Source organism: Microcaecilia unicolor, chromosome 9 (genome assembly GCF_901765095.1).
Source record: "Microcaecilia unicolor chromosome 9, aMicUni1.1, whole genome shotgun sequence".
In the NCBI taxonomy this organism is placed as follows: Eukaryota; Metazoa; Chordata; class Amphibia; order Gymnophiona; family Siphonopidae; genus Microcaecilia; species Microcaecilia unicolor.
Window position 1 is genome coordinate 123,029,062 of NC_044039.1, and position 22,851 is coordinate 123,051,912.

Sequence of the window (22,851 nt, forward strand, 5' to 3'; positions counted from 1 at the left end):
GTTGAGAGTGAGACAGAGGGAGGAGGTAGATCGTGGCGGCGGTAGGCAGCGTCTGGGAAGCGCTGCCGTCAGAGAGAAGGAGGCAGATGCAGGATCAGCACTGCCTGCTCCCTCCGCTCCGCTGCTGGGTGGGACTAGGCCCATCCAGGCCCACCCGTGGCTACGCCCCTGCTTCAAAGGAAGTCATCTTTTGAGATTTCTAGAGGAGTGGACCAAGATAACTTCAGATCAGTGGGCCTTAATTATCAGAGAAGGTTAGAAGTTGGAGTTTTCCCACTCCTCACAGACTTTTACTTGGAGTCTCCATGCAAAGTACCTTCCAAGAGAGAGGCTATTCCTATCACCTTAGACTCTCATTCTGTTGGAAGCAGTGAGACGCATGCCATAGGACTGACAGGGACCTGGAAGGTATTCCATCTGTTTTGTAATTTCAGAGAAAGGAAGCTCCTTTCCAATTCTGGACTTCAAGCACATCGACTGAATTTGCAAAGTCCACTTCAGAGTGGAAACCTTATAGTCGGTAATTGCTTGTGTCCAGCCGGCTGAGAAACTAACCTATTTGGATCTCAAGGAGGCATTTTTTCACATACCTAATTTGCCTCATCATAATCCTTGACAATCACTTCCAGTTTCAAGGGATGCTTTTTGACCTCTCTATAGTACCAAGAACATTTTCAAAGGTTATGGTTGGGGTAGTAACCTTCCTGCAGCATGAGGGGATCAGGAGTCATCTCACTCCTAGCACTCCCTCAAATATTTGAGAATATGACACTCTGGCCAGAAAGGTATGCCTCCATGCCTTGAGGAGACAGAAGATTCAGACTCAGGTACACCAATTGCTGCAGATGCTTTGAGCATTGGACTGTATGCAGCTACTCGGAACAATGACAGCTGCATCCTTGGGCGAGAACACACATAAGACCACTCCAGCACACACTCCTCACTCACTGATCTCCCACTACTCAGGAATACAGTTATCATCTTCAGCCGTTGGAAGGAGTTCAGGTTTTTGAAGGGTCTGGTTGTTGTTCTTCAGCCTTGGCCACCAAATTTTCTACTGAACATATTCTCTCTTGGCCAGTGATAGGGTTCTCTGTCAAATCACTTGCCACCTGAGACGTGTGGTACTAGTGGCCCCCGATTTGGTCTAGGAGACCCTTGTATGCAGATCTCATTTGTCTGTCGATAGACAAACCAGTTCAGCTATTCCACAGCGGTTTTCTCTCTCAAGATCCGATCCTCATGGAAGATCCTTCTCCATTTGGTCTTGTAGCTTGGCTCTTGAAAGGTCCAGATTAAAGAAAAAGGGATATGCTGATGGTGTCATTGCCATTCTACTTCAGGCTAGGAAAATCTACTTATAGTAGAATTTGGAGAACCTTTCAGTCATGGTGCTCTGAGTTACAGCCCTCCAGTCTTCCTTGGCCCAAGTTTTGGCATTCTCACAGGAAGGATTTAGGAAATATCTAGCATTAAATTCCCTTAAAGTGCAGGTGGTGGCACTTTCCTGCCTTAGGGGCCACCTTCAGAACTCTTCCTTAATGGCATATCTGGATGTTGTCCTTTCCTTAAAAAGAGTAAGCTAGTTAGATACTCCCCCTCCAATTGAGTTTTCTGAAGTGGAATCTCAACTTAATGTTTAGGGCACTTTAGAAAGTTCCATGTGAGCCTCTCTGGAAAGTAAAGGATCTCACCCTTTAGACGACCTTCTTAGTGGCCATAATTTCAGCTGAAGAGACTGTCTAAGATCCAGGCCCTCTTGCAGGGACCCCTTTTATTCTGAGAAGCAGAAGTTACCATTAGGACAGTCCCTTCCTTTCTCCCAAAAGTAGTCTGTACCTTTTATTTGAATCAGCCTATACATCTTCCTTCTGGCATGAAGATTGTGAAAGGGATTATGACTCCAGTAAGTTCTACTGCTTTGTTATCAAGATACTGAATTGGATCAGCTGCACAGTGTCCTTTATGGCAGAGCTCCGTTGTACTCTCTGTCTCTACCTGCTGGTAGATAGGCATAACACAAGTTCTGGACTGATCTGTTGAGACTAAAGGAAAGAAAATTAGAAGGTAAGACCTAATTTCTTCTTATATGATATAACAAACCATCAAACATTTGTAGAAGAGTAGTTCTGTGGTATTACTCAGTACTATAGATGGTGCCTGTTAGAAGAAGGAGAAAGTCAGATATTTGAGATTTGGTTATAAAGCGGAAACAAAAAGGCTATGTAAAAAGATATTGCAAGTATATCCCATCAGGATGTGGTTGTGGAGAAAGACTTGCTTTCAGACTCAGAGAGACGATGATAATGAGACCATGAATAGCTGTGCCCCTAAATGCATGAACTAGACGTTGGAATATACAGGGGTCAAGTAAAATTCAGTCAGGATGAGAAAACTCTGATCATTACTAAGTTGAGTAAGACTTTCAATAGCTATATCCTAGAAAGCACTGAAATCAGAAAGAAAAGCAATGTAATAAGTGGTGGCAGCACTATGGAAGAGTTGAGATGGACACATAACAAATGCATGGCATGTTGGTGGTGCATCCATGAGAGATGGAATTGGAAGCTGAGGGGTACCTGTATTATGTCCCCTTTCATTCTTATTCCTTGCAGGTACTGATGGCTCTTCCTGAATCAGCTTATAAAGACTACGAACATCTGGTCTCCAGACCTCTCCTTATTCTGGAGCAGCTCCTCATGAATATGAAAGTTGATTGGGTTGCTATTGCCGTGCAAATGCTGTACCAGCTTCTAGCTGGGCAGGAGGCTGGTTTCACTACAGAAGACGTAGACAGTTTGCTGACCACTTATGCAGGGAAAGCATTGGACTTCCCTGAAGAACGAGAGAGAAGACCAGGTGATTAGAGAAAATCAAACTAGGGGAAGGGTTTTTTCTTTTTGCAATGATTCACAGGAGGCAGCCTAACTTCAAGAACCCTAATTTGTGCTTCAGTTCAAATTTTTCTATTACTGACTACATTCTTCCACAGTCTCCTCTCATATGTGTACCTGAAGAGGTGTTTACAGAATCAGCTCAGTATGTGTATAATCCAATTCATATATCTCTTTGTATATCTAACCAAGAGGAGATTTATGTTTACAACTGAATTTCTATTTGATAGTGAATTGTGCTTTACCCTGCATTGTCTAATCTATTCTGCTTAATTTTACCTGCCATATAGTAAGTTTTATTTATAAATTATAAAACAAGTTAAGACCTGCAAGGAAACATCATGAAGAGCCTTCTATTTTCAGTAGGAATAATGAGAGAGAAGATCATATTTTTTGATGTATTGGAGCAGGGGTTTTAACCTAGTCTGTGGGACACACCCAGACATTCAGGTTTGCATGATACCCACAATGAACATACATGGGATAGTTTTGCATACAATGGAGGCAGTGCATGCAAATGTCTGGTACATCTTTGCAAATATCTTGAAATCCAGACTGGCTTGGTGCATCCTGAGAAGTGGGTAGAGAACCCCTTGTTTAGAGCTATAATGATCCTATGACTAATGTGACCTTTTGCTATAGGTGCTGTGTCCAGCAAAGAATCGGTAATTCAGAAAGAGTGCATGTTTACCTGACTTCTTTTGGGCCAGGGGCAACAGTGTGGCCATTTAATCCTTCTTGGGACCCTTCACCAGTCCTTTTCTCTCCTTTACCCCACTCTAGCAGACCTCATCTGCCCTGCTGTGTAAGGGCAAAGCAGCAGCCATATTTCTTATCTAGGACTTCCTGGTTCTTCCTCTACAAGCTCATTATGAAGTTTGAGCTGTACTGTGGATCTGTAGCTTTATGGCAACTTGTGAGGCCTATGCAGATCAAACTTCATAGTAAGCTAGAGGAGGAAAGCATTTGTAGATAAAAAGCACTGTTGCTTTTCTCCTGCCATAGGTGGATGGATGAAGTGTGGAGGGAAGGCAAAGTGAATAGAGGACATAGGAATCAAAGGTGTTTTTCAGACTGGTTTTTGCCTGAATGCTTCTATTTTTAATTTATAGTCCCTTATTCTGTATTTGGTTGGTGAAAATCTGTTCATGCTGTGTGTGTTTAGCAGAGATGAGGTATTTTTACTGATGTTTAGTTTCCTAAAGGGATCTGTAACAATAGTAGTAATTTTGGATTTTTAATTTAAAAAAAATTAACGTCTCCTAGTTGTCATATGTTGTGCATGCTTTCTCTTTGCCATAGGTGTCAGGAGGCTAGGATAATAGCTTCCTTCCTCTAAAATTACAGTAAAGTGACCCATCTCAGAGGATTTTGAACTATATAATCGAGCCCTGGTCCTACCTGTCAAGGTTATTAAAATAGGACATGACAGCCTGGAAGCTGAGCAATAAAATCTGTAAATCAGAGAATCTCAACTTTTTTGTTTGTTTGGACCCTTATTAATCTCCAAAAGTTTAAAGGATCCCACAGTTCATCCCAATCACTCTTTCCCACATTCTCTCCTCTCAGTACCAAACCTGTCTCCACTAGCCCTCTTTCTCTCCTCTCCTTCTTGTCTCTACTAGTCTCTCTCCCTTCTCCCAGCCAATCCCCCAGTAGTTGCTTTCTCTCCCCCAGTAGTCTCCCTGTCTCTTTTACTCCCCCAACCACACTTTCTTCCTAACCAGTCTCCAGCCATCTTTCTCTCCCCAGCCATTCCCTACCCTACTAGGCAGTCTCCAACTAGCCTTCATTATTAGTATCTCTTCTCTCTCTGGCTGAGGCTGATTCTTGCACTCCTACTTCCAGCCTTCATGGCTGCCTCTGATCCCTTCCCACCCAACCCCACACCATCACCACCACTACTGGCCTTACCCCCATGACTGTTTTGGCTTCTGCTCTGTGCAGCCACCTCTGATCCCATCCTGTTACTACTTCTTCTGTCCTCCACGGCTGCTGATGCTCTACAGTAGTCTGTGTATTTTGCTCACATGATTAGCAGCATGGAAAGACCCTTTTCTGTGTGTCCCAAGGGCCTCCTGTAATGGTCTCACGGACTACATGTTGGTAACTTCTGCTCTAGAGCATATATGGTCTCTGGTTTCCCTTACTGTCTATTAGTCAACCAGAAGCAAACTCGAAATGCTTGTTTCTCAAAATCCTTTTAAAGGGAATTCAGTCATCTAAAGAATCTTTACATTACCATGGATTCAGGAAGTGATATGTGTGTTTGCATATTTGCTTAACTACCTTTCATAACTGAACAAAACCGTTAGTAAAATAACATTTTCCAGTAATAAAATTTTTGAAATAAAATAAAAAATATAAATCTTTAAAACAGCAGATGTAAATACATTTTAAGGAATGAAAACTTTCCATTGTCATGGGAACTTAATGTCAACAGAAATCCTTTGAAAGTGCAGTGGTCACTTTACTACCTAAGGGTCTCATATTTTTCCCATTATCTGGGCTTGACCTTGTGGCTCCAAACCAAGGGCTCTACTGAAAGGGAAAGGGGGGGAAATGGGACTTCCATATCATCAAGCTGATCAATCCATAGACTGGTGGGTTGTGTCCATCTACCAGCAGGTGGAGATAGAGAGCAAACTTTTGCCTCCCTATATGTGGTCATGTGCTGCCGGAAACCCCCCCCAGTATGTTCTCTATCTCAGCAGGTGGTGGTCACACACAGCAGCAGCTCTGGCTAGGCCTCCAAGCCTAATCCTTAGGTTTTGTTGAGGCCTGGGGTTGAGGGCTCTTTTGAGCAAGTGCAAACCTGGTGGTGCCAGGTCCCTCCTTTTCTCCCCCCTCCCGCTGGCTCCGTTTAAAAAAAAAAAAAAAAAAATATATATATATTTTTAAACGTCTTTAAAGGCGTTTAATTCGACGTTTCTTTAAACGTTCATTGCAGCTACTCACTGGGACACCAGTTCGTTACAGCTCGGAGCGGCAAGCAGGTAATTTTACCTTTTTATAGCGGGCAGGGGGTTCCCCGATTCTTCTCCTCGTGGCAATGGCGTCGGAGGGCGAGGGCGCAAAGGGTCGCTCCCCGGATCGCTGGAGCGCTTCTAGAGGGGATGCGGGGGTTTTACAACCTGATTCGCCCTTGATGGGTGATAGTTTAGTGACCGATGAATGTCCCGGTCGTTCCTCCGGCGTGGCGGTTTTTTCCCGCCATAAACGCCCATCCCCCGCTCCTCGCCTCCGCCATCTTGGCCGGCCACGCGGCTCGGACGGCTTCTTCGGGGTCGCCCTTGAGGTTGGAGACATTAATGCCATGAACGCCCTTAATTTGGGCGACGGCACAAAAGCGGCTAAAGTTAAGCGCCGTTCTTCCCGCGCGGCTCCTTCACGGAGTTTCGCGCCGGACGCCATTTTGGATGCGCAGCATGTCTCTCCCCCGCTATTGCGAGCGCCGGTTGAGAGTGCGTCTAGGGCTGTTGCCCAGGCTGCGGAAGTGCACAGTCTGGGGGGTTTCTCCCCCGAGTTTGTTTTGCTGCTGCATCAGGCTTTCCTCATGCAAAACGCTGCCCCTGCTCCCTCTTCTGATAAAGAGGTTGAGGTTCCCAGAGGTAAACGCCCTCGGGTTGATTTCCAGGCCTTGGAGGACTTTTGTCTCCTCCGATGTAGATGAGGGCAGCGTGTCTGAGGTCTCCCAACGATCCTTTGCGGATTCCTTGGAGGAGATAGATCCCCGCTCGGATGGAGCGGATGACCCCTCTGCAGCGCGGCTTTTTAGCCCAGAGGATTTGCCCAACCTGTTGTTACAGGCCATGGACCCTTTGAAGATTTCCTCTCCGGAGGACGTCTCTCCCTCAGCCCCTGTTGGCTCTGCCATTATGCTGGGGACGAAGCGCCCGCCTAGAACCTTCCACGTGCATGATGCCATGCACACCTTAATTGCGGCTCAATGGGATGTCCCGGAACGAGCCTTAAAGTGGCTAGGGCTATGTCCCGCCTCTATCCTTTGGCTGTGAGTGAACGTGAGGCCTATCTGTGGCCTACCGTGGATTCTTTAATCACTGCGGTGACTAAGAAAACGGCGTTGCCGGTGGAAGGTGGCACGGCCCTAAAGGACGCCCAAGACAGAAGATTGGAGGCGGCCTTAAGGTCGTCCTTGGAGGCAGCTGCTTTAAGTTTGCAGGCCTCAGTTTGCGGCTCCTATGTGGCCAGGGCGTGCCGGACTATGGTGCAGCGGGCTTCCCCCTCGGATCATTCCTTGAGGGCTGATTGGCCGGCCCTGGAATCGGGCTTAGCCTATTTGGCAGACTTGCTGTATGATGTCTGGAGAGCCTCAGCTAAAGGCATGGCTCAGACAGTCTCTGCGCGGCGGTGGCTTTGGCTGAAACATTGGTCTGCTGACCACGCCTCTAAATCCCGCCTGGCTAGATTGCCTTTTAAAGGCAAGCTGCTCTTTGGGGTCGAGCTGGACAAAATCGTGACCGATCTCGGCACGTCTAAGGGCAAGAAATTACCAGAGGTCAGGGCTCGGGTTAGTACTCGTCCCGATACCTCCATACCGCCCGGGCAAGTCGGGTTCCTCTGCTCCCTCTTCCTTCAAGAGGAATTTCTCCCCCAAGCAGCATTCCTTTCGCAGAGACCGCCGTCCCGGAGGTGCTCCCTCCGGTCCTCCCCCAGGGTCTCGTACCCAATGACGGGGCCTTGGTCCACGCCCCAGTGCAGATTGGAGGACGGCTGTCCTCGTTTCGGGGCGAGTAGACCACTATAACTTCAGACGCGTGGGTGCTGGAAGTCATCAGAGACGGCTACAAGCTAGAGTTCTGCCAACCCTTAAGAGACGGGTTTGTACTCTCTCCCTGCAAGTCTCCGGTCAAGCTGTGGTAGTGCAGCAGACCTTGGACAACCTGATCCGCCTGGGTGCGGTCGTTCCGGTGCCAAAAAATCAGATTGGCAAGGGACGTTACTCCATTTACTTTGTGGTTCCAAAGAAAGGAGGTTCTGTCCGGCCTATCCTCGACCTCTAAGGGGTCAATCGGGCCTGGAAAGTGAGGCACTTTCGCATGGAGACTCTCCGCTCTGTTATAGCGGCAGTGAAGGCAGGAGAGTTCTTGGCTTCCTTGGACATCAAGGAAACGTACCTGCATATTCCCATCTGGCCTCCTCTCCAACGCTTTCTGCGTTTTACAGTCCTGAGACGACACTTCCAGTTCAGAGCCCTCCCTTTCGGGCTGGCTACTGCTCCGCGGACCTTTTCCAAAGTAATGGGGGTCATAGCGGCCTTCCTGCTAAAGGAAGGAGTACAAGTCCATCCTTATCTGGACGACTGGTTGATCCGAGCCCCCTCTTATGCAGAGTGCGGCAAAGCTATGGACCGGGTAGTTGCTCTTTTGAGCTCCCTGGGATGGATCATCAACTGGAAGAAGAGCCAGCTGCGCCCGACTCAGTCCCTGGTGTATCTGGGAGTTCGATTCGACACCCAAGTGGGCAGAGTGTTCCTGCCAGACAATCGGATTGTCAAGCTTCAGGCTCAGGTGGACCAGTTCCTAGTAGCCTCTCCCCGTCGGGCTTGGGACTATGTGCAGCTGTTGGGCTCTATGACGGCCACGATGGAAGTAGTGCCCTGGGCCAGGGCTCATATGAGACCGCTTCAACTCTCTTTGCTGCAGCGCTGGACTCCGATGTCGGAGGATTATGCTGTGCGCCTTCCCTTGGACCCAGCAGTGCGCAAGGCGCTGAGCTGGTGGATGCAGACGGACAAGTTGTCTGCGGGAATGCCTCTGGTGACCCCAGAGTGGATTGTCGTCACGACGGACACCTCGTTGTCGGGCTGGGGAGCCCACTGCTTGGGAAGGACAGCGCAGGGGCTCTGGTCTCCTGCAGAGGCAAAGTGGTCTATCAACCTCCTGGAACTCAGAGCCATTCGGTTGGCGCTTTTGGAGTTCATCCCGGTACTGGTGTTGAAGCCTGTACGGGTCCTGTCGGACAATGCCACGGCTGTGGCCTATGTCAACCGCCAGGGAGGTACCAAGAGCGCCCCTCTAGCCAAGGAGGCTATGAATCTTTGCCAGTGGGCGGAAGTGAACCTGGAGCAGCTTTCAGCAGCCCACATTGCCGGAGTCATGAATGTCAAGGCGGACTTTCTCAGTCGCCATACCTTGGAGCCCGGAGAGTGGCAGCTATCTGCTCAGGCGTTCTTAGACATCACGAAGCGCTGGGGCCAGCCGAGCCTAGATCTGATGGCGTCATCGGCCAATTGCCAAGTGCCGCGCTTTTTCAGCAGAGGACGGGACCCTCGATCCCTGGGAGTAGATGCTCTTCTCCAACAGTGGCCGACACAAGAGCTTCTCTATGTGTTCCCGCCCTGGCCCATGTTGGGCAGGGTGCTAGACCGGGTGGCAAAGCATCCCGGCAGGGTCATCCTGGTGGGTCCGGATTGGCCCAGGCGTCCCTGGTATGCGGACTTGATCAGGCTCTCAGTCGATGATCCTCTGCGGCTGTCAGTGGAGCAGGGCCTGTTACATCAGGGTCCCGTGGTGATGGAGGTTCCCTCCCCCTTTGGTCTTACGGCCTGGCTATTGAGCGGTAGCGTCTGAGGAAGAAGGGCTTCTCAGACAAGGTCATCGCCACTATGCTGAGAGTGAGGAAGCGCTCTACTTCTACTGCTTACGCCAGGGTTTGGCGTATCTTTGCAGCGTGGTGTGAAGCAGGCTCACTTTCTCCCTTCACTGCTCCAATTTCTTCAGTGTTGGCGTTCCTGCAAGAAGGTCTGGAGAAAGGCCTGTCGCTCAGTTCCCTTAAAGTCCAGGTAGCGGCTCTGGCTTGCTTCAGGGGCCGCCTGAAGGGTGCTTCCCTGGCTTCGCAGCCAGATGTGGTGCGCTTTCTCAAGGGAGTTAATCACCTGCGCCCTCCTCTGCACTCAGTGGTGCCTGCGTGGAATCTCAACCTGGTACTAAGAGCATTGCAGAAGCCGCCTTTTGAACCCTTGTCGAGGGCATCGCTGAAAGACCTGACGTTGAAAGCAGTCTTTTTGGTGGCTATCACTTCAGCCAGAAGAGTTTCCGAGCTCCAGGCGCTCTCATGTCGAGAGCCTTTTCTGCAGTTCACTGAGGCAGGAGTGACTATTCGCACAGTGCCTTCCTTCCTGCCCAAGATTGTTTCTCGCTTCCATGTGAATCAGCAGCTCTGTCTCCCTTCCTTTCGTAGGGAGGACTACCCAGAGGAGTACTCTGCTCTTAAATATCTGGATGTGAGACGAGTCATCATCAGATACTTGGAAGTGACCAATGATTTCCGGAAATCGGATCATCTGTTTGTCCTGTTTGCAGGTCCTCGTAAGGGTCTGCAGGCTGCTAAGCCTACAGTGGCAAGATGGGTCAAGGAAGCCATTGCAGCGGCTTATGTGGCCGCGGGGAAGGTGCCGCCTATCCAGCTGAAGGCTCACTCCACGAGAGCTCAGGCGGCCTCGATGGCAGAGGCCGGATCCGTCTCCTTGGAAGAGATATGCAAGGCGGCAACTTGGGCTTCGGCTCATACATTCTCCAAGCATTACCGTTTGACTGTGGCTGCACGGGCGGAGGCCCGGTTTGGAGCTTCAGTGTTGAGGTCAGGGATTTCAATGTCCCGCCCTGGGTGAGTACTGCTCCGGTACATCCCACCAGTCTATGGATTGATCAGCTTGATGATATGGAAGGTAAAATTATGTATAATCATACCTGATAATTTTCTTTCCATTAATCATAGCTGATCAATCCATAGCCCCTCCCTGATATCTGTACTGTTTATATTCTGGTTGAATTTTAGGTTCAAGTTTAGCCTTCAGTTACTTCAGGAGGACTTCGTGTTCAAGTTCTTCTTTCACTTGGATTCTTCAAGAGTTGAGACGACTTTGTGTTACAGTGAGCTGCTGCATTCCTCTCCCCTCCGTTTTACGGGGCTGGATTGAGACATAAATTCTGCCGGCACTCCCTCCCGCTTCGTGCGGCTGTAGGGCAGCTTTGTACCCCTCCCGCTTCGGCGGTGTTAGGGTCAGTCAGCTCCTCCCGCGGTTGCGGTTGCAGGATAAGCCAGATCCCCCCGCATCGGCGGGTGTGGTGTCCCTCCCCCGCTCCGCGGGGATGAGCTGGACGGATTCCCCTCCCCCACTTGTGTGGGGATGAGCTGGGTTAATTCCCCTCCCCCGTTTCGGCGGTGGTGAGCTGGGCAGAGTGTCCCTTCGTGGGTGTAATTCTCTAAGTGCTGAGTCCTGCGGATGGAGCTTTGATATCGACATACTGAGGAGTTTCCGGCAGCACATGACCACATATAGGGAGGCAAAAGTTTGCTCTCTATCTCCACCTGCTGGTAGATGGACACAACCCACCAGTCTATGGATTGATCAGCTATGATTAATGGAAAGAAAATTATCAGGTATGATTATACATAATTTTACCTTGATATACCGCCTTTCTGTGGTATTTTGCAACTACATTCAAAGTGGTTTACATATACACAGGTATATACAGGTACAGGAATAGCTTGTCTGTGTTTGGTGAATGATTCCCTTGAGCCTGAATATTCATTACGCTCCCTATATCACTGTCTTATTACAGCATGAAACCTTGTGGTTAAACCATGTGCATTATTTTCTGCTGCATTGATAGTACAATGTTGCATTAAGGTATGGGTCTAATCCCCTGAAACCTCCACAGCATGTCTGTCCTTTTGCATCTGTTGAGTCTGTTTTATATTAATAAGGAGAAAGAAAGCTGTATTGTCACTTAACATTCCATCAGTGGTATAGAATGTCAATTCTTCCTTATCCCTCATTCCCCAAAAAGGGACTCTATTTTTCCATCAGCATGCTGCAAAGCATAGACAAAGGTTATTGAATACTTCTGCTTTCTGTGATGTATGAAGGCACTGGACCTTTGGCATTTACTACCTTATAACTTTCTTGCTTCCTCTTACTGTCTGTGACTCGTACCATTATTTGTTGTTCCTGTTTCTTCCTTCATTGAAGAAGAGTTTAAGGGGTCCTTTTACAAATGCGTGCTAACGTTTTTAGTGCGCGCTGAATGCTAGACACCCATATATTCCTATGGGCATCTAGCGTTTAGCATGCGCTAATTGTTAGCACTAGCACACACTAAAAACGCTTACACGTCTTTGTAAAAGACCCCGTACATTTTTTAGGTTAATGGGGAGTGAAGTTGTTCTGCTGTAGTGACAGCTGTTTCATGGCAGATAATACAGATTGAGAGAGAGCAATGAATAACAAACTTGTAAAGCTGTCATTGGTTGTTGATGGCTTTTACCAAAATGTTTCTGGCTTTATTATTGAATCCTGGGATGTCTTTACAAAACCTTTCATTTCCGTTACTGGGATTTGTGGGTATAATAAAAGACCTGCCTTTGAAAAGTGGATAACCATTGAATTAGCCTGATCCTAAGGAAAACAAAGCCTCCTATGGGCAGCTTTTATCTCTTAGTACAGATTTCATGGCAGGTCTGTTTAATCTTTTCAGGTGAGAAGTGTTTCTCTTTGTAGTAATGAGGTTAAAATATGAATAATAAGACACCCCTGGTCAGATATACTGTGCATTTTTTTTTCCTTATATGCAGAATGGAAGAAATCTATTAATGCATCTGTCTCCTGATATGAATTATTGTGCTTAAGAATGGGGAGTGTTTCTGATATTACAGTGAGTGATCACTGGACAGTGTGGTTCAATAATAAGACACATATGGGGAGAGTTATTGAAAAGTAAAGGTTCTAGACTTCAAAAAAAACTAACTTTAACAAGATGGGGAAATATCTCAGATTTGTTAGCTAGATGTTGGGGGAAGTAGAAAAACAGTTGACAAAACTGAAAGGAGCTATTATAAGGGCAGCAAACTAAATAAAAGTAAGAGGAAGAACTGTAGAAGATCAACATAGACATGGAAGATTGTGAACAATTTTCAGAAGACTGTGTTCATAAGAGCTAGCTAAACTAAATATTGACAAGCGATGGGGCTTTAAAAGGATACATCTGAGGATACTGAAGGGATTTAGGGAAGTTCTGGTGGCTCCTCTGTTTTACTTTTTGAATTTCTGTTTAGATACGCCGAGCGTACATGACGAGGGCACAACTGGCGCATGTGGGGAGCTCAGGTGAAAAGGATTGCATTAAATGTAGGCAAGCCCCTCACACTTAATTGTGCTTTCTGGTTGTGTCCGAACATCTGCGCTTTTTGGTTGCAAGTTCAGCGTTTCTTGATTCAGTTGCTAGGTGTGAATATTCAAGGAACTTTGGAACAATTTGTTTTAGATAAACCCAAAGCTTTTGCTAATCTGTCTAAATTTGGTAGTTTGATGTGTCGCAAAATGTGTCTGGTGGCAGGGAAAAGTATATTACAGTGCTGGACGTCGCAGGAGGCCCCTTCGTACTGGCAATGGAGGAATCAGGTCCATTTATTGGTGTCTTGGGAAGCCAGAGACGTGAGGGGCTCCCCTAAGCTTAAACACTGTTTTATGGAATCCTTGCCTACAAAATTTACAGGCCCGGGGTTGCAGTCTAATACTCAATTTAGTTTTCAATAATGGATAACAAATCTAGTAAATTGTGGTATTCCTTTCTGTGGGACGGAGCCCAGAGGCTATCAGAATACAAGCTTCTGGGTTATTAAAGGTGGATACGGAGGTGGAGTGGAATGAGAATAGTGGGGGTAGGGGGTATGGGGGTAGGGTGTATAAGGATTGGGGGCAGAGAGGGGGATCCTGGGGCGGGGGAGGTAGTGAGATAAATGTATATAAATACCAGGTTGTGGGCGGTTTTAGTTTGATATGTTCTGCAAATGATGTTCCTGGGTTGCGGGGTATATAATATGCTGGGTCTTGAATTGGTTGACCGGAAGGGGGGGAACAAGGGGAGGGAGTGGAGGGGTCTGGGGAAGGGGGAAAGGGCTAGGGTAAGGGTTAAAACTTTGGTTGATGACAGTTTGGCCATGTTAGTGTCATTTTGATTGCCTTGTGAATGTTATATCCTTGTTTCTGTATTTGACTCTGGTTGTTGTCAATGAAAAATTGTTAAACATAAATTTCTGTTTAGAGTTTGGGAGTGGTCCTGGAGATAGTCAGGTATGGTCCCTTTCCACAAAAGTGGAGGAGGTTGGGAACTACACCATTTAGTCTAATCTCTATAGTAATGGAGATGCTGCCAAAACAGAGGATAGTGAGTTTTCTGGAATCCAGTTGTTTGCAGGAGAGCACTGCATGTGGTGTACTTAGATTTTAGCAAAACCTTTGACAGGGTTGCAACTTATAAATAAACTTAGTGCCCTCTGTATGGACCCTAAAGTGACTGACTAGGTTATGAACTGGTTGAGTGGAAAGTAACAAAGGGTGGTAGTAAAATGGAGTTCACTCTGAGGAAAGGGATGTTACCAGTTGTGTGCCCCAGCAATCAGTCCGTGGTGATCAATATTATGAAAGAGCTGTTTGGAAGGGCTCACCTTTCTGCGGATGATACCAAAATGTGCAATAGGGTAGACACCCCTGAGGATGTAGATAGCATGAAGATGGATATAGGAAGGTTGAAAAGTGGTCTAGAATTTGTCAGCTAAGATTTAATGCTAAAAAATACAGAGTCATGCATCTGGGCTGCAAAAACCCAAGAGAGCAGTACAGGATAAAAGGTGAAGCACTTTCTGTGCATGAAAGAGGAGCAGGACTTGGGGGTGATCATATCTGACAATCTTAAGGTGGCCAAACAGGTAGAAAAGGCAATGGTAGTTTCAAATGGGTTATGCTGTTTTATCCTGTCCAGGAAGCCCTGGAATTTAAGGGTAGAGCTTGAATAGATCACTCTTGTCTGGACTGATCTGGCATGAATGATAAGGAAGGGGAAATTTGGACTTACCTATTAATTTCCTTTCTTGCGTACTTCCAGAGCAGTCCAGAACCCACCCTTGAAGCCATGGTAGTCATGGGTTCTTGATCTGACAAATTCTGAAAGCCCATTCTGAATGTGGAGGTTACCTAGTTATTTGGAATTCTCTTCTTCCTGGGTTAATGACTATGAAGTGATGATTTTGACTGAATTAGAAACCCAAAACATAAGAATTGTCTTCATTAGCTTAGCTTTGATTTGGAATACTGAGGAACTGAAGGCATCACCATCCCCATAAGGGAAGTGAAGTAATCTCTGAACTCTTATTATTGGGCCCTATCATCTGGCAGGCAGACATAACCCACTTGTCTGGCCTGGTTTGGCATTAGTCAAGGAAAAGAAATTAAGTCCAAATTTCCCCTTACTTAGATAGTGGTGATTTTGTATGTGTGTTTTGGGGATTATGGTTTTTTTTTGACAGGATTTTTAATAGAATTGCCTCAGGTTCAAATTTCTTCGAAAAAGCCACACACATCCTTGATACTACTTTTCATTTCCTTCCTCATTGTAAATGCTTCACAGTCGTTCCAGTAATCAAGTGCATTCATACCACAACCCTTCTCTCCCCACCCCTCACCTGGTCTTGTCAGATTTAAAATGTTTATATTGTAAAAATTAAGCCTGCTGAACTGCTGTCTTTTTCAAGCTTTTCGGTTGAGATAATTTACTATTACTCCTTAATTACTATTCGGGGAAAATATATCCTTTAGGCAAGCTGCCTTCCCCCCTGCTGAGGAAGCCCTCACCCAATAGTCCTAGTAATTACTTGATGCCATCATGAACCCAGGGCTGACTTGGCCACTAGGCAGACTAAGTATCCGTCTGAGGCAGCAGAGTTTGGCAAGTGGCATGGATGCAGCATATGTTCAGTATGTTCCCATCCTTCCCCCAAAGTGTTCAGCGACTTCCCCTCTTTCTTCCTTACCCCCTCAGGGGTAGCACAGGCATGCTAGTTGGCATGCATTTCTATTTTTAACATTTTTGTAAGCAATGTTGCTGAAGGGCTGTCTGGTAAGGTTCACCTTTTTTCAGATGATACCAAAATCTTTAATAGGGTAGACAACTTTGATGGGTGAGGATAACTTGAGGAAGGCCCTTAAATGCAGGGGGATTAAGGGTTCAAAGAAAGGAGATGCCGGAGCGAGGGTGGGGGGAGGTGAAGTGGAAGAAATAATCAGCTTGGAAAAAGGGGGTGGGTGGGAGAATGGGGGAGGGAGAAGAGAGAAGATACTGGGACGGGGGGAGTGGTGCCGACTGATAGTTTGTAGGGGCCCTGCAACTATAATCTTGAAATGGTGACCAGCCTGTGAATTGACTGAGGTACATAAGAAAAATACTGCCCTCCCTTTACAAAACACATTGCTGTGGAACTGGCTTCTTTTATAGCAAGATTTGAGGGGTTTGTGTGTGTCAAGGAGATAATATATTTGCATGTTTCTGGGTTGGGTGATCCATGGGAGTGACCAAAATTTAATTAGCTAAAATTTCAAGAATATAACAGTTAGTTTAATCTAAAATCTCATTGCTTTATAACAGGCTTGTACAACCTACAGCCCATGGGCCAAAATCCAGCCCACAAAGTGCTGTTTTTGTGGCCCTCAGAAGCTTGGCAATTCTTGTGGTGCTTACAGCGGAATTCCTGCTTTCTCATCATTACTTGGCTCTCTGTAAGTCTGAGTCATATGATACCAGAAATTTGAATCGGTCTTGCTGTTTCAAGTCTCATGAAACGTCAAACCGTGAGACTAACCCAAACTTCCATCACCACCACACGACTGTAGCAAAATATGATGGTACATGTTTTGGCCCTCTGAATGTTACAAAATATAAATTGTGACCCCTGATAGAAAAAGGTTGGACAAGCCTGCTTTATAACGTGTTTGTTATTGCTGGTCTTTATATGGTTTTCAACCTATAGGCTTAAACTACTTTTCTAAAACCATATAAAGCTAATGCTACATTTTCATTTAAGGAAGAAATGACAGGAGCCCTTTGTTCGCTACACACAATTTACTATTTTTTTCTGTTCCATTTAAATCAGGGTTTCTCAATCCAGTCCTTGGGACACACCAATCCAGTCAGGTTTTCAGGATATCCACAATAAATATGCATGAGAAAGATTTGCATACAGTGGAGCCACTGCATTCAAAAATCTCTCATGCATATTTATTGTGGCTATCCTGAAAACCTGACTGGCATGGTGTGTCCTGAGGAACTGGGTTGAGAACCCTTGATTTAGATGTAACTGTTATCTGCCATGACATAGCAGTAACTTTGCTTGTGGAATGTTCTTCCTGTTCATGTCTCTTAATGATACCGGACCTTATTACACATGCTAATCTACTAACCACTGTGTACTGTTTTCTCTGTTGTCTTGTGTCAGCAGATGAATGCATGACTGTTTTATCTGCTATTTCCTCTACCCAGATTCTGTGACTCGCCTCCCAGAAAGCTTCAGTCAGGCATCAGAGCCAGATACCTTGTCAGTAGAATCATCAACAGAACAGTCTACCCTCTCTTTTCCTGGTAAGACTGACCTGACAAAGAGAGGAAACTCTCAAAAGCCAGTCTCAGATATATTTAGTCAGTTCAATAAAGTACCATCTGCAACTTGTTTGACCCCGTTTTCTTGGTAAGGAGAGAAAACTCTATGGAAACTGTTGTTCTTTGGTAATGAGAAATGGTAGCATTTCAATATTGCCTTTAGACCACTGGTATTAAAGTTAACTTTAGCTTGGAAACAAAATATAAGTCCTTGTGCAGCAAATTGGGATTAACCAAATAATAGCACCTTATAACAACATTTCTTAAGAGTTTATTATAGCAGTTTGCTTTTCTTGTTAAGAAGAAAATGGGAAGAAATGAATGGCAAAGTGAAGGGTATTGGTCATAAGGATGCCATTGTGATATGGGCTGCCAGCAAACCACTGATGCTCACGGCTTTAGGTAGTCAGTGCTTCCTTATCATCCCACCAAACCAGTCCAAACACTTGGGTTTGTGTTGTCCTGCCAGCAGGTATAGACTGAACTGCTAAGCTGTTACTAAATCCCCCTATCGAGCCCCCCACGACACCTATCTGAAGACCTGACCTGCAAGGTCTTGTTTTTGGTGGCAGTCACTTCAGCATGCAGTGTTAATGAGCTCCATAGTAGCTGAGCCACCTTATATGAAGTTTCATCAGAACAGAGTAGTTATGTGTATGTATCCCTTATTCTCCGAGGACAAGCAGGCTGCTTGTTCTCACTGATGGGTGACGTCCACGGCAGCCCCTCCAATCGGAAACTTCACTAGCAAAGGCCTTTGCTAGAACTCGCGTGCCCATGCGCACCGCGCATGCGCGGCCGTCTTCCCGCCCGAACCGGCTCGTGTTCGTCAGTCTTCTTTTGTCCGCGCTCGGTTCGGTCGTGTTTACGCCGTTCGCGCCTTTTAAGTTAACCTTCGCGCGTCTTTTTGACTTTTCGCTACTTAAAAAAAAAAAAAAGGATTTCGGAAGAAGGCCTTTCGGTCTTTTTCCCCTTCCTGTATTTCCAGTTTTTGCCCCGTTAAGTTTTCTTTCGTTTTCGGGGTAGGCCCTTTTGAGGCCTCGGGTCAAATTTTTTCTCCCCCTCTTTTTGGTGCCTTACCGCAATTACGAGTTTTGATTTCGCTGGCGTGATTTTTCCGCCCATGTCATCGAAGTCTCCCAGCGGCTTCAAGAAGTGCACCCAGTGCGCCCGGGTAATCTCGCTCACTGACAGACACGCGTCGTGTCTTCAGTGTCTGGGGGCTGGGCACCGCCCGCAGGCTGTAGTCTTTGCGCCCTTTTACAAAAAAGGACTCAGGTAGCGAGATTGGCCCAGTGGAACGTTTTGTTCTCGGGCTCTTCGTCGGCATCGGCACCGGGAATATCGAGTGCGTCGACGTCGACAGCGTCAAGACCTCCGCCCTCGGCCTCGAGTGCATCGAGGCATCGACCCTCTGCGTCGTCGGGGCCGAGACATCGGAAGGCTGCGTCGGCGTCGGTGGTACCGGGACCTCCACTAGTGCTGATGTCGTCGGACGGTGGTGCTTCGACTGGAGTGTAGGTGAGGGCTGTCCATTCCCCTGCTGGTGGCGGTGAGCCTTCGGGTGGGTCTCCCCCTACCTTGAGGGCTCCTGCGGTACAGCCCCCCCGAGACCGACCTTCTTCGGCCTCGGCCCCGAGGAAGCGACGGCTGGATTCTACATCCTCGTCGGTACCGGGAAGCTCCGGTGACATGCTTCATTTGAAAAAGTCAAAGAAGCATCGACACCGGTCTCCTTCCTGTGTTGGTACCGAGAGCTCTGAGTCGCCGAGGGAGTCTGCACCCAGTAGGCATCGGCATTGGGAGGACCGCTCACCCTCTGTTCAGGAGGTGTCGATGCGCTCCACCTTGGACAGCCCGGAACAGCCTCCACGCCCGGAACAGACTCTGACATCGACACCTGCATCGGCTTCCATGTCTTTCTCCACAGCCGCTCTGCACGAGAGTCTCCGGGCCGTTCTCCCAGAGATCCTGGGAGAGCTGTTGCGCCCTTCCCCTCTGGTACCGGGGGTGCTTGCACCACCGGTACCGTCGAGTGAGGCGCCGGCTGGCCCTTTGCCCGGGGTGAGGTCTCCGACATGGTACCGACTGCGGTCGCCTCCCAGGAAGGCTCCCCGACGACGTCGGCGGAGGGAGCTTTGCCAGTGTGGGCGAGGGAGTCTACCTCTCGATGCTCCCACCGTGGCCGTGGTTCCACGTAGTCGAGCCGGGCACGGCTTCAGACACAGGTCCGTGAACTTGTGTCTGATACCGATGGTGAGGCCTCGAGGGAGGAGGAGGAGGACATCAGATATTTCTCTGACGAGGAGTCAGATGGCCTTCCTTCTGATCCCACTCCCTCCCCTGAAAGGCAGCTTTCTCCTCCCGAGAGTCTGTCTTTTGCGGCCTTTGTGCGGGAGATGTCTACGGCCATCCCCTTCCCGGTGGTTGTGGAGGACGAGCCCAGGGCTGAAATGTTTGAGCTCCTTGGACTATCCTTCTCCACCTAAGGAAGCGTCCACAGTACCCATGCATCATGTCCTAAAAAAGACATTGCTGGCGAACTGGACCAAGCCTTTAAGTAATCCCCACATTCCCAAGAAGATCGAGTCCCAGTACCGGATCCATGGGGACCCAGAGCTGATGCGCACTCAGTTGCCTCACGACTCTGGAGTTGTGAATTTGGCCCTAAAGAAGGCTAAGAGTTCTAGAGAGCATGCTTCGGCGCCCCCGAGCAAAGACTCTAGAACCTTAGACTCCTTTGGGAGGAAGGCCTACCATTCCTCTATGCTCGTGGCCAAAATTCAGTCTTACCAGCTCTACACGAGCATACACATGCGGAACAATGTGCGGCAGTTGGCGGGCTTGGTGGACAAGCTCCCTCCTGAGCAAGCCAAGCCTTTTCAGGAGGTGGTCAGGCAGCTGAAGGCGTGCAGAAAATTCCTGGCCAGAGGGGTGTATGACACCTTTGATGTTGCGTCCAGGGCCGCTGCTCAAGGTGTGGTGATGCGCAGACTCTCATGGCTGCGTGCCTCCGACCTGGAGAATAGGATCCAGCAGCGGATTGCGGACTCGCCTTGCCGTGCGGACAATATTTTTGGAGAGAAGGTCGAACAGGTGGTAGAACAGCTCCACCAGCGGGATACCGCTTTCGACAAGTTCTCCCGCCGGCAGCCTTCAGCTTCTACCTCCACAGGTAGACGTTTTTATGGGGGAAGGAAGACTCTTCTGGTAAGCGTAGGTACAATCCTCCTTCTCGACAGCCTGTGGCCCAGGCTAAACCCCAGCGCGCGCGCTCTCGTCAGCAGCGTGCGCCTCAGCAAGGCCCCTCGGCTCCCCAGCAAAAGCAAGGGACGAGCTTTTGACTGGCTCCAGCAGAGCATAGCTGACATCCAAGTGTCAGTGCCGGGCGATCTGCCGGTCGGAGGGAGGTTGAAAGTTTTTCACCAAAGGTGGCCTCTCATAACCTCAGATCAGTGGGTTCTTCAAATAGTCCGGCAAGGATACACCCTCAATTTGGCCTCAAAACCTCCAAATTGTCCACCGGGAGCTCAGTCTTACAGCTTCCAGCACAAGCAAGTACTTGCAGAGGAACTCTCCGCCCTTCTCAGCGCCAATGCGGTCGAGCCCGTGCCATCCAGGCAAGAAGGGCTGGGATTCTATTCCAGGTACTTCCTTGTGGAAAAGAAAACAGGGGGGATGCGTCCCATCCTAGACCTAAGGGCCCTGAACAAATATCTGGTCAAGGAAAAGTTCAGGATGCTTTCCCTGGGCACCCTTCTCCCCATGATTCAGGAAAACGATTGGCTATGCTCTCTGGACTTGAAGGACGCCTACACGCACATCCCGATACTGCCAGCTCACAGACAGTATCTGCGATTTCAGCTGGGCACACATCACTTCCAGTACTGTGTGCTACCCTTTGGGCTCGCCTCTGCGCCCAGAGTGTTTACGAAGTGCTTGGCTGTAGTAGCAGCGGCACTTCGCAGGCTGGGGGTACACGTGTTCCCATATCTCGACGATTGGCTGGTGAAGAACACATCCGAGGCAGGAGCTCTACAGTCCATGCAGATGACTATTCGCCTCCTGGAGCTACTGGGGTTTGTGATAAATTATCCAAAGTCCCATCTTCTCCCAGTACAGAGACTCGAATTCATAGGAGCTCTGCTGGATTCTCGGACGGCTCGTGCCTATCTCCCAGAGGCGAGAGCCAACAACTTCTTGTCCCTCGTCTCGCGGGTGCGAGCGTCCCAGCAGATCACAGCTCGGCAGATGTTGAGATTGCTGGGCCACATGGCCCGCCTTCACATGAGATCTGCTCAATGGACCCTAGCTTCCCAGTGGTTTCAGGCTGCTGGGGATCTAGAAGACGTAATCCACCTGTCCACGAGTTTTCTCGAATCCCTGTATTGGTGGACGATTTGGTCCAATTTGACTCTGGGACGTCCTTTCCAAATTCCTCAGCCACAAAAAGTGCTGACTACGGATGCGTCTCTCCTGGGGTGGGGAGCTCATGTCGATGGGCTTCACACCCAGGGAAGCTGGTCCCTCCAGGAACGCAATCTGCAGATCAATCTTCTGGAGTTGCGAGCGATCTGGAACGCTCTGAAGGCTTTCAGAGATCGGCTGTCCCACCAAATTATCCAAATTCAGACAGACAACCAGGTTGCCATGTATTACATCAACAAGCAGGGGGGCACCGGATCTCGCCCCCTGTGTCAGGAAGCCGTCAGCATGTGGCTCTGGGCTCGCCGTCACGGCATGGTGCTCCAAGCCATATATCTGGCAGGCGTAAACAACAGTCTGGCCGACAGACTGAGCAGGATTATGCAACCTCACGAGTGGTTGCTCAATTCCCGAGTAGTGCGCCAGATCTTCCAGGAGTGGGGCACCCCCTTGGTAGATCTCTTTGCATCTCGAGCCAACCACAAAGTCCCTCAGTTCTGTTCCAGGCTTCAGGCCCACGGCAGGCTGGCATCGGATGCCTTCCTCCTGGACTGGGGGGAGGGTCTGCTGTATGCTTATCCTCCCATACCTCTGGTGGGGAAGACTTTGTTAAAACTCAAGCAAGACCGAGGCACCATGATTCTGATTGCTCCTTTTTGGCCGCGTCAGATCTGGTTCCCTCTTCTTCTGGAGTTGTCCTCCGAAGAACCGTGGAGATTGGAGTGTTTTCCGACCCTCATCTCACAGGACGAAGGGGCGCTTCTGCATCCCAACCTCCGGTCTCTGGCTCTCACGGCCTGGATGTTGAGAGCGTAGACTTTGCCTCTTTGGGTCTGTCAGAGGGTGTCTCCCGCATCTTGCTTGCTTCCAGGAAAGATTCCACTAAGAGGAGTTACTTCTTTCTGTGGAGGAGGTTTGCCGTCTGGTGTGACAGCAAGGCCCTAGATCCTCGCTCTTGTCCTACACAGACCCTGCTTGAATACCTTCTGCACTTGTCTGAGTCTGGTCTCAAGACCAACTCTGTAAGGGTTCACCTTAGTGCAATTAGTGCATACCATTACCGTGTGGAAGGTAAGCCG

At 48.4% G+C, this 22,851-nt stretch overlaps 1 protein-coding gene across 2 annotated transcripts in view; it reads left to right on the forward strand.

The window, feature by feature from the left end:
• ZFYVE26 (zinc finger FYVE-type containing 26) overlaps positions 1-22,851 on the forward strand; it is a 273,412-nt gene that overhangs the window by 128,745 nt on the left and 121,816 nt on the right. Inside the window, exons 25-26 of one of the 2 annotated variants that reach the window (XM_030215525.1) lie at positions 2,616-2,859; positions 17,231-17,329. In XM_030215525.1, the coding sequence (XP_030071385.1) occupies positions 2,616-2,859; positions 17,231-17,329 (343 nt within the window). The remainder of the gene's footprint in view (positions 1-2,615; positions 2,860-17,230; positions 17,330-22,851) is intronic. The other variant, XM_030215526.1, reaches the window with a different exon arrangement.